This window comes from Enoplosus armatus, chromosome 16 (genome assembly GCF_043641665.1).
Source record: "Enoplosus armatus isolate fEnoArm2 chromosome 16, fEnoArm2.hap1, whole genome shotgun sequence".
Taxonomy (NCBI): Eukaryota; Metazoa; Chordata; class Actinopteri; order Centrarchiformes; family Enoplosidae; genus Enoplosus; species Enoplosus armatus.
In genome coordinates, this window is record NC_092195.1 from 6,235,158 (window position 1) to 6,251,183 (window position 16,026).

The following is a 16,026-nucleotide window of genomic DNA, read 5'->3' on the forward strand; positions in this document are numbered from 1 at the left end:
ATGCTGCTGTTTAGAAGGCGTTCAGAGTCACAACTTTTGAAATGCCCTTTGTTCTCAGCTGTGGCCTCCAACATGGGTGACAAAGCATTGTCACGTATATCTCTGATAAATACACAGCTGTTAACTGACTGCATATGTAAGTGTGTGACAGTGTGTGTTTGCGGAGAGTTGTGGTATGTTGATCTGTTTGGAGACTGGGGGCCACAGCATGATAAGTGATGGCAGACCCACAGAGCTGTTGTTCTCTGTCTCTGTCTGTGTGTGCTTGTTTCCGTGTGTACATTTATTTGTGTGTGTGTGTGTGTGTGTGTGTGTGTCTTTATTATGCGCCTGGTAAACCATGCGACAGATGACGGACAGGTGAAAGAGGCATGTGTGTGTTTCTGAAGTGTTAGAGATCTTGGGGAACTGGTTGGATTGGACAGGCCTGTCTGTCACCCTGTCAAACGTGGCTTTCACCAAGGTCATACTGTACTGACAGTAAGAAATGATCCACACATTCGGTTGGGTTTGACCCTTTCTTGGCAAAACATCACAAAGGTTGAGGATGGACGCTTCTGACTAAGCATGTCCTGTCCTCCCTTTGTGGAAAAAACACTATTTATACAGTGTCAAAAGTGAATACACTAATCCCACTCAATATCTCAGCCTCACACCGCATATTTTACTTGTGCTTTAAAGTCAGTTTTTGACAGCTGTAACAACTTAAAGGCATAGTGGATGTGGATTTTGGGAGTGACTAGATGTGTCCGTTCATGAGCTGTGGTGGTACTGTGCTGTATTTATAGCTGTTTGTCATGGCCGTTACGATCAGCTTGTCTGTATTGTTGTATGGTGATTGGCTTATGGACACTGTTGACATGTGATATAGACACATAAATATATTTTCATACTATATAAGTAAGGTTTATTTTATCTGCTATTTACTGACAAACCTGAACTGGAAAACTGCACTGCACAAAGTGTAGATTGGTGTAAAGTGATTTTCTCCCAGAATTTATGTTCCCACGCATCAAAAATGTGCGGTGATTACAGCTGCGGCAGGACACTGCTCACCACAGTTGACAGTAAACAAGGTCCTCTGGTGACGCGGACAGCCCAGAGTATGATTTCACTAGAAGAGAGTGAGGAGAGAAATTGGGTGCTGTAGATTAGGATGCAGAGTGGCCCGAGTCACTCAAAGCCATTTGAGCCGTTTTATTATTATTCAAAATAAACTGGAATTGTGGTTTGAATGGTTAAAAACTACAATATAATGAATCCTATATACCCCCCCCCCTTTTTTTATCCTTACATTCGATATGTTGAATCTTCTTTTAGAGTCCCACATCCAGTGGTTGCATCTTGAGTCGGATTATCCTTCCACTGTTCTCTGAATGGCTTAAAAAAAACCTCACTCTACCCGGGCCTCTCATTTAACTGTCATTCTCACACAATACATTATCAGACAGGTGCGTCAAGAAAAATGAATTTGCAAGAAAAACACACTGCTATCAGCATCTCAGCAGATCGTGTTAACATTTTGCTCTGTGTCCGAGCAAAGCTGATAACGCAGCTTAACGGAAAGGATAAGAGCCCAGCTGGTCTCTTGTTTGGGTGTGTTATCCTTTCTGCACGCGCAACGGGTGCGTTGCAGCGGTGTGTGTTATCAGAGCACTGCTTTCCCTGCTTGGATCGGATGCTATCAGCATGTTAGTGATGGAAGTCAGTGATTAGCTCCTACAGATTTGTAGGATAACAGCTAAGGTTCGGAGAGGGAGTTTGACTCCACCATCATACCATCATACTCCATCGTCCTTCGTGTTTGTGTGTGCTCATTTTGTTTTCCCGCAGGAAATATGCTCTGTGTGAGTGTGTGCGCACGATGGCACTGTGGTATGTGGAGGCGTGTAAGTGTGTGTGTTGTGTCTGTTCCTGTAGCTCAAGGCTCAGATGAGTATCAGTATAGGGGTACAAATCCAATTTCTGCATCATTCCCATCATGCCAACTGCCTCTGCATGCTGAAAAAGGCCCATCATAACAAGGCCTTGCCACATGTTTTGTCTTAAAATCAAATATTTCTTGACACAAATTTTGTTTTCCATAAAGCAGTTGCCAATAGAGTGCTGCAGGAATGAGTCCTAATACTAAACATTTTTACCCTCGCCTCGAAGTCAATGGGTTTTTTGAATGGGTTTTTGGTAAGATGACTACTCACTAGTCCACCTTTACAGCCTTGTTGTGTTTATACTCTACACTATCTATCTGTCTATATATCTATAGCTATCTATATTTTCTTAAAAGTTATGCATAGTGGTTGTGATGTTGAAGTAATGCGACCGTGGTGTAGTTCGTTTATAGCCTAACATTAGCTTTTTACTTCTGGCGATTCCGTTTACGCTTCAAAAGTCATAAAAGTGGTGTTCATTTAATGAAGCAAGATTATCTTGCTGAACAAAACGTGTAAGTAGCATAAACTTTTTTTTGCCACAGCGCTTATTTTCTGCAATAATCCAAAATCCCATTGGACTTTTGTTGAGGGAACCAGGGCGATGCTAACCTCCGGGTTTGCCTACAAAAAAATACGTCATCCCTGCAACACTCTATTGGGTGAGATAACTGCACTTCCTTTTCCAATGCAGCTTCACTTGTTGCAGGATTTTCTTGTAATCAAGTGTGAATAAATTGTGAAACAAGACAGATCACCAGTACCAAGAAAATTACACTTCCAGAAAGTACATGAAAGTCAATTAGGTTATGCAGCAACTAGACAATAATATCATTCCTGCTTCTTTCTTCATCAGGTCCAGGGGCAAGAAGCACAGTGTTATTCTACGGACCCAGCTGACCGTCCGTGTGCACGCCTGCATCGGTGAGTGCTGTGTGACATGTTTATATATGTGTTCAACATGAGTTTCTCCCTGGACACACACATGCGCAGGCAGACACATCAGCCAGCCTAAGAACACATTGTACTGCACGTTTAGATGGCTGTCCAGGGGTTTACATGTGGTACATGCTGGGGTCAGACCTGAGACCTCCCACTCAGAAGCAGGTTTGACTGGTATGTGAATTTTTTCCACATTCGATCATGTCAGTAATTGCATTAAACATGCATGGTGGGAGCTTTTACATGGTCTAGAGAGGGGAAAGTGAATGGAAGCTTTTAATGTGGCTTGAAGTGCCACTGTGCAGCTCAGGTGACGACTCCCTTCTGGGGGCAGGTGGAGTCTTCACAGTGTGATGACTTTGACTGTAATGGTGAAGAGGAGGAGGGAGGTGTGAGTATCATTGAAAGCCAGAGGGTTGCTAAAGAAGAAAGTAGTTGCACAAAAGAGAAAATATGTTACGATGAGATTAAGGAGAAAGAACTGAATGAGAGATTTACAAGAGAGGGAGGGAATGACAGGAGGTTGAGTTAAGAGGGTGTCAAGCAACGCAGAGCCAACAAATCTTGTATATCATGGTACTGCAGCATGTTTTTATCTCTATGTGAAGTCTGTGTTGGATAAACAGCTACCTTATGTTAGGAGAACATAGACAACAAAATCAATCATGTGTGCCTAGTAGATCACCCGCAAGCCAAAAGTAACCTGTAGATATATGGAGTTACATATGGATGATTTTGGTGTCAGGCCAGTCATATAACATTTATATTCATATGTTTTGTCGTCCGCGTCTCCTGAGGGTCTTCAGTCTCTCTTTCCTGTGGGTCTGCGCTCCTCACTCCTCTTCCTCCATGACTCGTCTGCATGGTCAACATTCTCCATGCCAGTGATAGCAGTACTAATTCTGGATCCTAGAATCAGTGCCTTGGATTGGTTGAGAACGTGATGAGGTGAAAGTGCACCAGGAGTGGGACTAATGGTGTCAAGCGGAGAGAACGTGCGCATACAGAGAAAAAGTCAGCTTCTCAATATAGGATTTTTTTTTTTTTACATAGGTGACATAATGAAGGTGACATTAGAAGAAAATGACAGTTAATTCGAAACTATTATTACACAAGTGACTTGTAGATATATTTTTGCAACATGCTGTGAAAAGCAGTTCACATTCATCCAATCTTAAGGACATGACCCATGAACTTGGTCCATATTCCCCACCTTTAGTAGATCTCTAGAATGAGGGCTCTCTTAAGTCCCACAGACGGGCTCTGAGAAAACTTGCCATCTGCTGCAAACATATATATATATACATCCTACACAAACGCCTGAGTGACTGGAGCGTGAAGTGGTGTAACTCACACACACACACACACAAACCCTCTTATGAGGGATCTTCCCATGGCTCATCTTGGTTTGCTTGTCAACTTCTTAGCAGTACATAACTTTTTATTGGAGAAAAGGCTGCATCATCACCATATGAGATGCATTTCCTTTTGAAGGGCACGAGTGAAACTTGAATTTTGCTCAGTGCCAAGGCTTGATGCAGTCCAGATTTCATTCAGCATGGCACAGATGCGTGGCAGCAACCAGATCCAGACTGGAGTTGATATGCTGGAGTGGCACTTCGTAATTCTGCTGCATTAAACGGACATATAATCAGATAGCGTGAGCGAGTCAGAGCGATCCATTCACTTTAGAGATCTACTGACCATTTTCCACCCCCTCTCAGAGTTGCTTCAATGAGTCCGTTCAGCTTTCCACTCATCTACCCGTTAAACTCTCTCTAATCCTTCGGGGGGCCTTGACCTTCAAATCACCAGAGTGGTGGTTAACATACTATCCACTAAGTGAAAAGTCTGTCACAATCAAGGATACAAATTGCTTGCGGAATCAAGTATCTGTGGCTCACAATAAGTTGGTATGTATAGTAGGATCGCGTGTCACGGGTTTGAATTACGTGCGTGGATTGCTGACTGTGCCACATGCATGATAATTCTTTGGTTCACGTGATTGAAATGCAGGAAAGGATCAATTCCTTACAGATTTTCCTAATCTAACATGCTTCATCGGCTTTCGGTTTTGATTGACAAGGATCCGGATTTGATTGTATTAAGGTCAAATGTTAGGAAGATCTTAGGGTTTGCGACCTTCTTCAGTCGTTCATTGATCTTCTTTCAGGGCCACAAGGTTGAAAGAAACGAGTATAACTGTGAGAAACACAGCTCTCCTTGGCATTTCTTGGCACCGCTGTTAACGAAAAGATCAAATGACATGCCAACTTGGGATTAAGGATGCTCCCTGATGCGTGTATGTGTGAGTGAGGGTGTGATGATGTGTGTGAGTTAATGAGTTTTTCTGTTGTATATGAAAACAAGGACACATTGGCATGGTCAGCAAAGCAGAGACTGCTTCGTCTGCTGGTGTAAGCGCCACTCTGCAGGCACACCGGAGAGGCCTCTGTGGCACTTTAATGATCCAGCTCTTCTCAGCACTCACTGCATGACCCCCACTGGGAGATTGGGGTCACTTTTACTGGAATTTATCCTTTTTTTTTTATACAGAGCTGGTGTCCTGAGTGTCCTCAGCCTTTCCCATCCACATTTTTATATCTCTCTTTCGTTTGTTCTTTTGTCTCTCAATATCTGCTCATGTGCCCGCTTCTAGATTTCCTCCCCCTTCTGTCAGTTGATCCCGTGGTCTGCAGTCCCTTCAGAGTGCCAATCAGAACCCCTTGTTTAAGGGTTAATTTTAGAAGCAGAGTTGTTGTGGGCTGTAGCTGTGACGGGTGGAGAGAGGTGGTTCAGGGGTGGGGGGTGAAGTGGAGGTGTTATCTTTAGAAAGTGTTGACAGCACAGAAACATGCGAGGACGGCAGCACAGCGCCGAACATCTACTCACTAAATGTGAGAGTTACAGGAAGCAAAAGGGGCGAAAAAGGATTGATTGAGGAAGATAGAGGAGAATCAGGCGGAATAATGTTAATAGGCAGTACGAGAAAATTATATGAATGTTATCTGTTGTTGTCTAAAAACTGTACCAAGCAAGAACTTTATGTAACAAGACTAGAAGTCTACAATACTGCAATACGACACTATGAAAGTGATGAGAGTGAACCAAAAGTTGCATGCGGCTGTATGGAAAACCAAAACTGTTCAACGTCGCCATAAAGCTTTGTAGAGCTGAGGGGAACTACAGAGATGGTTTGCCAATTCTACACAACACAACATTAAAAACATTATACATGGCAATCACACATAGACAAAATTCATTAAATTCAAGGCCAAAGTTAGAAAAACATTAAAGATTAATGATGAAACCACATAGAAAGCTGCACTGGCTGAGCACAAGCTATAATCTTCTCATTTGTACGCTGTTAAACTGCACATTACAAAGAATGTTTTCAGGTTTTGTTTTCCCATGTGGCCTCATTTCCCAGCCTCTCCTGAAGTGAAAGAATATGCAGTAATTAAATACAGTTTAAGTGATCAAATACAGAGAGGGTATGCTATCTGACAGGTAAAGCTCCCTGTAATGAGTGGTGCAGCAGGTGAAACAAAAGAGCCGGAGGGCAAGACAAAAGACCTTGCATGTGTTCTGGAGCCTGTTCAATCCCTTGGCACTTGCCTCTGGAATTTAGCCCTTTTCCAAAAAATTTGGCTTCTATACTGTTGGATTTCTGCGCCCCCAATTATCCATCTCTAATCACCCCCCGCAGCACTGTAAGGGAGAGGCGGGGGCCAGAGTCCGAGGTGGAGTGAAGGTTGACTTGCTTTGATTTTCTCTGGTTGTGCTGTTACACAACAAATTTGAAGGTTGTGTTGCATCCCAAAATACGCCTGTCCTCACATCACTTTTGTTTCTCTCCCTTCAGCTCTAGTTGTTTTTATCCTGCTTTGACTGGATAAAAAAAAGTAAATAATAATAGGCCGCTATACAAAAAAAGCGAGGGTTTATAGTAACTGTATTTGTACACTGTAAAGAGGTATTTTGAGGATTTGATGGCATCAGTGAGAGTTAAATAAAGTCTCTGTAAATATGAGCTTACTGACATGGTGGTCTCTAGGGACAAAGCAGCAGTCACTGTTCAGTGTTGCTTTGCTGGTGGGGGGGGGGGTGCCGTGGTACTGACAGCAGTCTGCCCTTGAGATGCTGCAGAAAGAGATGACTACAGCTGGCTCCAGCAGCGATTTACTGTGTCGGTGTCCCCCCCGCTGTGGGAGATAAGGCCTGGTAATGGCGTAGTGTGACAGGGAGATAATGCATGGTAATGGGTGAGCTGGGAGGGGGCAGTGGTGTAGGACATCTGTGGCTGTGCAGTCGTTAAAACTCCAGACACAATTATATGGCTCTGCTGACACTCTGCCCTCTAATATCTGCGCAAACCTTATCCAAAATGCTCTAACTACTTTTCAATCTGCCGTCATTTCCCCTTCATCCTCTATTAGCCTACTTTGCTCCACATTGTCCATTTGTCTCCATCTCCTAAACCTCCTCTCCTGTTGTTTAAACCCAGCATTTCTTTCTTTTCCTGGCCTTGCCCTCCCTGCTCTCTAAATCTATATTTACTCTGCTCAGCTCCACATAATGTTCGTGACTCTTTGTTCTTGTAGACACCTGTGGCTTTGGCTCTAGGAGTTGTGCCTTATGATCTCTGCGTGCACGTGTGTGAGTCAACAAGGATATTTTACTCCGCTCGATGAACTGTTTGCACGAGTTCAAACCTGTCACTCGATGTGTTTTATCTGTGCACGGCCGTGACATCTTCCGTGCAAATGTGTGTTTATGTTTCTGTGTCCGTATTTTGTTTTCCCAATCTCACCATTGCCTAAAATCAGCAGCTATGCATTCAGATCACAGGACGCCCTTCTCTCTTTTCATCTGTGTTTCACAGAGAGAAAGAGAGAATGTGAAAATCACTCGAATAGTTTCCCCTCTACCCTCACCAGCAGCTGAGACCCTGAGGAGCGACTGAGAGCATTGCGCCCACATGAGTCATGCCTTAGTTACTGCTGTGGGAGATGGAGAGATAGGCTGACGAGGCATTAGGGACGGAGGTGTAGAGCAGTGGAAGTGGTGGAATAACTTTACAGCAGTAGCTGCCGTAGAAAGGCCCATAACACACATCTATCCTGCAGCTGTTCTCCATTCTTACTGCAGTTACACTCTGTCTCTACCCGTAAATAACTCGCTGTCTTACAGTTTAGTACTAGAACTAAACAAAGTTGTTGTGTTCTCTGTTGCAGTAAGCCATAAGCACTTAGAAATAACAACTGTGCGTATTGCGCTGCTTACATTGCATTCTGCATTATGCAGTAAAGCCACAGTGTGATTATTTGTGGCTTTTGCTGTGTAATCCAGTTGTACGTTGCAGCTGTGTGTCTCTAGTCGCTGTGATCGGTTGCTGTGGCGTGGTGGGTCCCGTCTGTATGTTACAGTGTTGTGCTTTCTGTGGATGTGGCAGGGTTTTCCCTGGGCTCTAGTTACGCTCACAAACATGAGCAGCCCGACTGTTGCGCTGTGGCACAACACGCTGCTGTTTGGGGTTTGCTCTCCCCTCCCGTACTCCAAAGAAAGTAAGAAATATATCACAACATATGTGTGTGTGTGTGTGTGTATTATGTCTGGGCTTGTTCATATGTGCAACCGCGTGTGCCTGCACAAACCTCTGGCTGGTCTGTTTTAATCATTTTGAGACTATTACATAATGCAATAAAACATTACAGTTACCACAAGCTAAACATCCAGAACACACACTGGAGAATCTGCGGGCTTGGCATCTTATCCAGCCGTGGGGTTTTAGAGATGATGGGTTTAGGGGATGTGCGGAGAGAGACGGGGAGATGGACGATTTCCAGGGAAATGGTAAATCACTTAGGGAAGGAAACACAAGGGAAAAACAAAGAAAGGAGGAAATGCACCTGCCAGACAGAGCAGCAGCATGTGGCCAGCGGCTCCACGAGTTATGTCACAGCTCTCTGGTCTGCTGACTTACAGGTGAGGAGAATGAAGAAAGAGAGGTGGTTGTGCCTGGTACAGTACAGTTCTACTGTTTTCTGCTGAGTTTAACACACACTGTGATTCTTCCATATTGTACTGAACATAAATCAACAAAAGTTAGGGAATACTGCTTTGGCAGCTTCATCTGAAGAATAATTTGGTTGAAATGACAAGAAAATAACTTTGCTTCTAACCCCAGTCCTTAACCAGTGCAAATCATGCTCCAACATAAACAAATGCTTTCTGCAGTGTCATAGAGTATATCGTCTCCATTTACCTTATGTGAGGCTTAATTTCACATTTGATCCAGAGGTTAATTATAATTTTGCACCCCACACTGTAGTTATTTCTCATACTCCTTTATTTCTCTCTCTCTCTCTCTCTCTCTCTCTCTCTCTCTCTCTCTCTCTCTCTCTCTCTCTCGCTGGTCTCATGTCTTTCGGTAAATATACTATTCCATAGCTCCTTTATACAGTAGCTTTTGTCATATGTCATCATGCCTGCTGTATTAAGGTCACACACAGAAATAAGCGCGTGCACAAACAAGCAAGGGAGGAGCGCAATAACAGGCAAGTGTGGAATGAGTCAGAGCAAGATTTCACTCAGCTAATCCACTCAGCAAGTAGGACATATCCTCCAATATCCTCTCTGTTTACCCGCTCAGGCTGCCTTTAGTTACTCTGCTTTCTGCTGTGTTTGCCTTTCTCACTCTCTCTATGGCTGCCTCTTCTCTCTTTCATGTCCGTCTTCCTCTCTCTCATTTGTCAGGCTCCCTTTTTCTATGTACTTCATCCAGCCAGTTTATTTGGATGACTGCCAAAGTACATGTTCAAAGCCAACAAAAGAGCAGTTTAGACATTTAAAACACCTTTAAATGATAATTTGGCTTGTCCACATTATTACATAGTATTACATAATCAACACTTCCCAAATTGAGAACATTTAGTTACAAGGCGTTGCTTCATTTAATCTCTCTGATTGTCTGTTTTATATCTGACATAGACTGTCATTGCACATGTCCCGTGAATCCAGTCAGCTAACAATGACATGACACAGCAAGCGTGAGAGAGGAAGAGAGAGCGAGGGAAAACAGAATGACAAAGGGTGAGCGAGGGAAAACACTGGACGCTTGTTTCACACGTGCACACTTGTATGTGGGATTGAACACCACAATATTTCCCACAATCAGCTTTTGTGTTTGACTGCACGTTGCAGAAAATCAGGTCACACTTTATACGAACGCACTATCACAGATGAAATGCGATTACAGAGCAACTCCCCGACGTAATGTCAGTTGCATGCAACAGTTTGACAGAAGTTGAATAAAAAGACTTTAATGGTGTAAAACAGTCACCATAAACAAAGTTTGCCAGCCTTGTTCTTCTGCATTTATAGGAACATTTTGGGAAAGTCAGACGAGAAGACAAATACCACTCTCATGTCTGCATTGTAAATATGAAGCTGCCAGCCAGGTTAGCTGGTTAGCTCTGTCCAAAGGTAACAAAATCTGACAACCAGCACCTCTAAAGCTCACTAATTAACATTTGTTTAATTTGTACAAAACGTGTAAAAAGGACTCGTTGTGGTTTTAACAGGGGTTATGTGCCAGACTATTTCTTGGTTACAAGCAAGTTTTCTGGAGCCCATGTCTGGCGGCGGCCGCGGAAACTTCAGGAAATATATTGTGTTATTTAGTGAGCTTTAGAGGTGCTGGTGCCATTGGACAGAGCCAGGCTAGCTGTTTCCCTCTGTTTCCAGTCTTTATGCTAAGCTAAGCTTACCAGCTGCTGACTGTAGCCTAACATTTTGTACTGCAACAGAAATATTACAGCATTTATGGCAGATATGGGGTTAATTTTAAGAAACACTAGCACTTACAATAGCACAATGACATAGCCTAAGGGCTGCAGTCATCTCCACCATAGTCTTATTTGTTTATGATTATTATTGAGGCTTTTTTTATGTGAAGGTTTCCAACAGTTACACTGTGTAAAATTCATATCCAGAAATGATGCAAGAAAACAAACTCACAGGAAAGATCGGTTTGAGTATATAATGAGTTGTCACTGTCCCTGTGGATACAGTATAGTTTGGTGGTGTGTGTGTGTGTGAATATAGAGCTGCCTGTCGGTCTCAGGCCTGTCATCGCCGTGGTAACACAGGGTCCCCGTAAGAAAAGCTGGGTATATTTGTGTTTGTATTGTGGGTAACTATTCCTGTGTGTGTGTTTGTGGGCTAATTCAGAGGTGCCAGGGGCATATAAAGGGCACAGGGCACGTTCTGGTCTTGGAGTGTGTTGGAACGTACTGTATTTGTGAGCATGTGTGTGCGCGTGTGTGTTTGTGTATTTTTATGTGGTTGCGTGTGTCTGTGTCCGAGTACATTTCCCTCTTGAAGACATCTGCTTCTGAGCTTCTTTGACAGCTGATGGCCTTGATCAGGGTTCAAGGTTACAGTCTGGAGATGTCTCACACACATGTGTGTGTGTGTGTGTGTGTGTGTGTGTGTGTGTATGTGAATGACAGTGTATATGTAGGTATGTTGTATGTGCTGTATATCAGTGTGTTAACTATAAAATATAGCAGCTGTTTGTTTCCACAGGAGTGGATTTATGGGCATCATATGAAAGTTTGTTTTCATGTACTCCCAAGTGGTTCCATTCACAGTACATTAGCATTTAGGCCTCTGTTGCTGTACTGTATCTGCCAGATGATGTGTGTACACACTCGTGTGTGTGTCATTGCTGAGCCGAGTGTAATCTCTGTCTAGGTCCGTCGCCATCCTTTAAATCTCATGAATCCTACAGTGAAACCTTGGAGGTCTCACTTTCTCTCTTTTCCTTGTCTCTCTCTTTCTCACACAACCACACACACACACACACACACACACACTGAGCTCATGGGGCCTCTATCGTCATCTCTACCATCAGCACCCTCCAGTGTTCTCACTGTAGGCCAAGACCAACAGACAAAAAATAGACAGTCGCAAAATAACCGAGTTGTCCTCCACAGTCTGGCCTTTGCTGCCTGCCAACTTTTCCTTTTCACTTCACTTGACATGAGACTGAAATCATGCATTATTGTCCAAACTATATTCCATTGTGACAGATTGATGGAGTATTTATTCTTTTAACTACAGATTAATGGACTTGCCGCTGCACACATGTGTGCATACAAGAAGCAAATACCACCCAACTGAACCTTTGCACATGGGCACTGATATGAAAATGCAAACCCTGACTGAGAAATGTTAAAAGGTCGATATTAAGCCGTCATTTAATTTTGCACTGAGACATTGTTGTCTTAAAACAAGTGAAAACAAATCTGCCAGTGGTGTGAAATTCCTTGTCTCCAATGATCAGCTGCAAACAAAAGGAACTGCTTATAAGAAATTCCTGACACAGGTGAAACTACATTGGAAATAAGTGGAATTGTCTCATCCAGTTGACTTAATTTTTCCTTGACTGAATGCAGGGCTACAGGGCAGTGCACACACAGCGCACTGCATGACCTGAACAAAGATTGAACCAAGTATCTAGGCTTGTTACAGTATGTTTGATACCCAGCCCACCTATATTTAGCGTGGTACCAGCACAGAGAGGGAAAGACTTCCTGGGATTAAGTCAAGCTCTCCAGCGTGCCGTTACACCTCATGCTCCTCTCACTCCTTTATTTTAGATCCCGCTGAAGACCTAGTTTGAAAGCCAACTGACTGATTGGCCCAGACAGCCGCGTGGAGGCTTTTTTAGAGGGGTGCAATGAAATCCTCCAGAAACACGAGTCAGCGGTTATGACTGGGCTTAAATGCAGGACCACCAGCTGTGACCCGCCCCTCTCTCAGCTGATCCATGGACAGTTGTACCATCCTGAAAAATATTACCTTTGTTTGACCTCAGTGCGTGCTTATCTGTAGATATCCTGTAACCCAATAAATGTCGGGGATTGTGTTGGGGATTGCGTCTTTGCCTGCATTTATTTTCTTTGTACTGTCACTCTCCAGCTTTTTTATATCAAAGGCTGTATTCCTTGTCTTAATGGTCCTAATTAAGTTCAACGTTTAAGCTATGGCTGGGAAAAGGATCAGAGAGGGGAAACGATAAAGCAGTTCTATTGGATCACTTACGCTTACTTCCAAAGAGTGTAGGACAACATGAATGTAACATCTGTGACATCAAGTTTTGGAAATTGTTTTAACAAACAGGCTATAGCCTAGGTGGGTAAAGCAAGAAGCAACTCAATGCAATTACAGGTAAATCTTCTTGAGGGGAAAATAATTTTCGCAGTAGAAGAAGTGAGTTTAGCTGCTGAGACCCCAACTTAAAAAAATGCACTGAATTCGTTTTTCTGGAGAGAAGTTGGGAGAAGTTTCAGTTGGTATTAGGAGCCAGCATCTAGTGGCATCTAGTGGCATCTAGTTTATTATTCCTTTCTATAATGAATTCAGTTATTCATTCTGTGTGGCATGTTTATTTAAACCTGCAATAAGTACTTTTTGACCACTTGGGGGCAGTGGAAACAATCTATTTTTAAAGCCCAGTGAGGCAAATTTGTGATTTGTGATATCGGGCTGTGTGAATAAAATTGACTTCATCATCACCTTTCAAGATGATATGGAGAACCCCCTGGTGAATAAAGTCCAATATTCTGTTGCTTTTAGTCTTCTCGAACTCCTGGGGGAAATCCAGTATTCGGCTGTTTAGCTGCTAAGTGCTCCACTGTCTACTAGCTAGTTGCTAACTTTGTCTGTTTCCTGTTTGGTGCTGCCTGGGCAGGAAGCTGCTTCTGTGGCCGAAAACAACGCTATGAGAGTGGTGAGGGTGAAGGAGGGAGACACCAATCACCAATAGAGCTCGATAATGTTTAATAAATGACTCAATGCCCCTTTGAAATGCTCATATGCTGATATGCCAATCTCACCTTCAGACCACTGTCTCTTTAAGCAGGTAGCCTTTGGGAAACATCTGCTGAGCTGGCTGCCTATTGTTAAATCAGAGGATTAAGCATAGTAGTAGTAGGTTGTTGCTGCCCTTTGCTAAGGCCAACAAAGCAGAATTAGACTTCAGTACAACAAAATACAGCGCAGTTTTGAGTGTAATTGCTGTGGATTAGGTCTGATGTAGCCTGAGCTGGCCTGTGTGTTTATCTGTTTGGAGATGTGTAGATGGTGCAGTAAATGTTGAGGGATTAGTCAAAGCTGAAGGGTCACAGCACTAATCTTATTAGGAGGGGAAGGAGGGATCTGACTACTCCTGGACGACTTCGCAGACAGCCTCAGCACTGGGGGAAATCCCTGTTTCACCGCAGAGGCCACTCCCACGCACACATGCACACGCGTGCTAACGCACCTACAGGTTCTTCCATTGTAATCTTCCACTATACTCTGAAACAAGTGGTAGTTCATTTATTCCTTACACTGTTGTTTACAAAGGTATTTTAACCCATTATTGATATTTTTCTGGATTTTAAACATTAAAAGAATGATAAACAAACAGAAGAGCTGGATGATGCACAGTAGACATGATGATATCTTTTCATATCTGTTGTGTCCTCACTTATTGTGTTTAGGATGTGATAAATCCTATAAGAGTGTAAACCAAGCCCCGTCAGTAACTGGACTCCAGTGTCCATGTCAGCTCTAATTATAGAGCTAGCCCGACGTACTGGGATAGTGTAGGAACTTGATGCAGTTATAGGTTTTGTGTGTTGTTTAACATCATTATAGGCTTATGGAACCAAGAGTTTACTTTTAATTATATTAGATTAAAACAAAAATAGCTTAGGCGTGTTTTCCCCCCTGCTTTAAGAAAATGTAAACTTTAAGACGGAATATGGGGCTAAATGACTCGTAAAGGCCGACATATTGCAGTGCATGTGAGGTCATGGTGAAACGGTGTGGACAAGAACTGTGAGTCCTCCAAAACAAAACAGTAAAACTCCAAGCAAACCTATAAATGAAATGTGCCTTTCTGTCTTTCCTTCATATGTCTGTCTGCACTCAACGAACACAGGCACTGGCTTACACATGGGCGCGTGCACACAATCACACACACACACACACACACACACACACACACACACTCTGCACGAGCATGCGCACCAGCCACAATGACACATCCCAGTGAGTGTTTCAGCTTTTCTTGTGACAATAATAAAACCCAGGGCCAGGAAAAAAAGGAGAATGACCAGCAAAAGACACGTGGACTGGCAAATCCTCCCTTCACAAACCATCCTTTTGCTATTTTTACTCTCCTTCCTCTTCACTTGTTGCTACTGCTCCATCTCTCAGACTAGTGGTGGGCATCTAATTAAGATGTGTTATCGTCTTAGTGTGTGTTTTGCTGTTATTTCAGTCTCCCTTGAGAGAGATGCAGGCTCTGAAGCAGTGTTGTTAGGCCAAACTGTTTGGCCCAGAGGTTGAAGGTGAGAGTGACTTGTTTGAATTATTTCCAGCTTGAATGCGCCGCCACTCTAGACACTCAGTGTTAAGACAGCTGGAGCCCTTTGTGCCAATGGGAAAATGGCCCATTGATTATTTAGCATGTCAAACTCTGTTTACCCTGGAGCAGAAGGGTAATTACGTTGACAAGACGTTGTTAGCAACTATCAGGTGATTACAGGGCATTGCCATGACGACATTAATGTTGGCATGACTGTGAGATTGTAATAAGTTTAACAAATGTACTACTGATTGTTTAGGTCTGAAAAGATAAACAAGTGAAGAATTCTCTCAGTGTTTTTATATCAAGAAAATGAAGACTTTTGATTCAAGAAAATCTGTGAAAGAAGGGGATTTTCTCTGGAAACAAATACAGTTATCTCACTCAACTCACAGCTTATGGCATGCTGTACTTCATCTGCATGCAGCTAGGATAATGAATCCGTCATGTATTCACTCCAACATTAGCCTGCACATAATGGGTCCTTAAATGTGTCCTATGCAACCGCGACACTTTCATTTGGAGTCCATATCTCAGTAAAAAGAAATAAAGCTATGTAACTATTGCATTCATATATCTGGCCCATATTTTGTGATTGGCTTGTATGTGTTTGAACCACACCTAAATTCAGTTTCTAACTATATTATTTGTTAAACAAGGACAGTAACTGCAAGGATAAGGATCTTCTTCTAAACCAGTCCCTTCCCTAAGTCCATTTCATTTAAAAAC

The 16,026-nt window shown here is 43.0% G+C and overlaps 1 protein-coding gene across 1 annotated transcript in view; it reads left to right on the plus strand.

Moving 5' to 3' along the window:
- Window positions 1–16,026, plus strand: part of fhod3a (formin homology 2 domain containing 3a) — a 51,656-nt gene that overhangs the window by 6,117 nt on the left and 29,513 nt on the right. Inside the window, exon 3 of the mRNA XM_070921477.1 lies at window positions 2,785–2,852. Coding sequence (XP_070777578.1) covers window positions 2,785–2,852 — 68 coding nt within the window. The remainder of the gene's footprint in view (window positions 1–2,784; window positions 2,853–16,026) is intronic.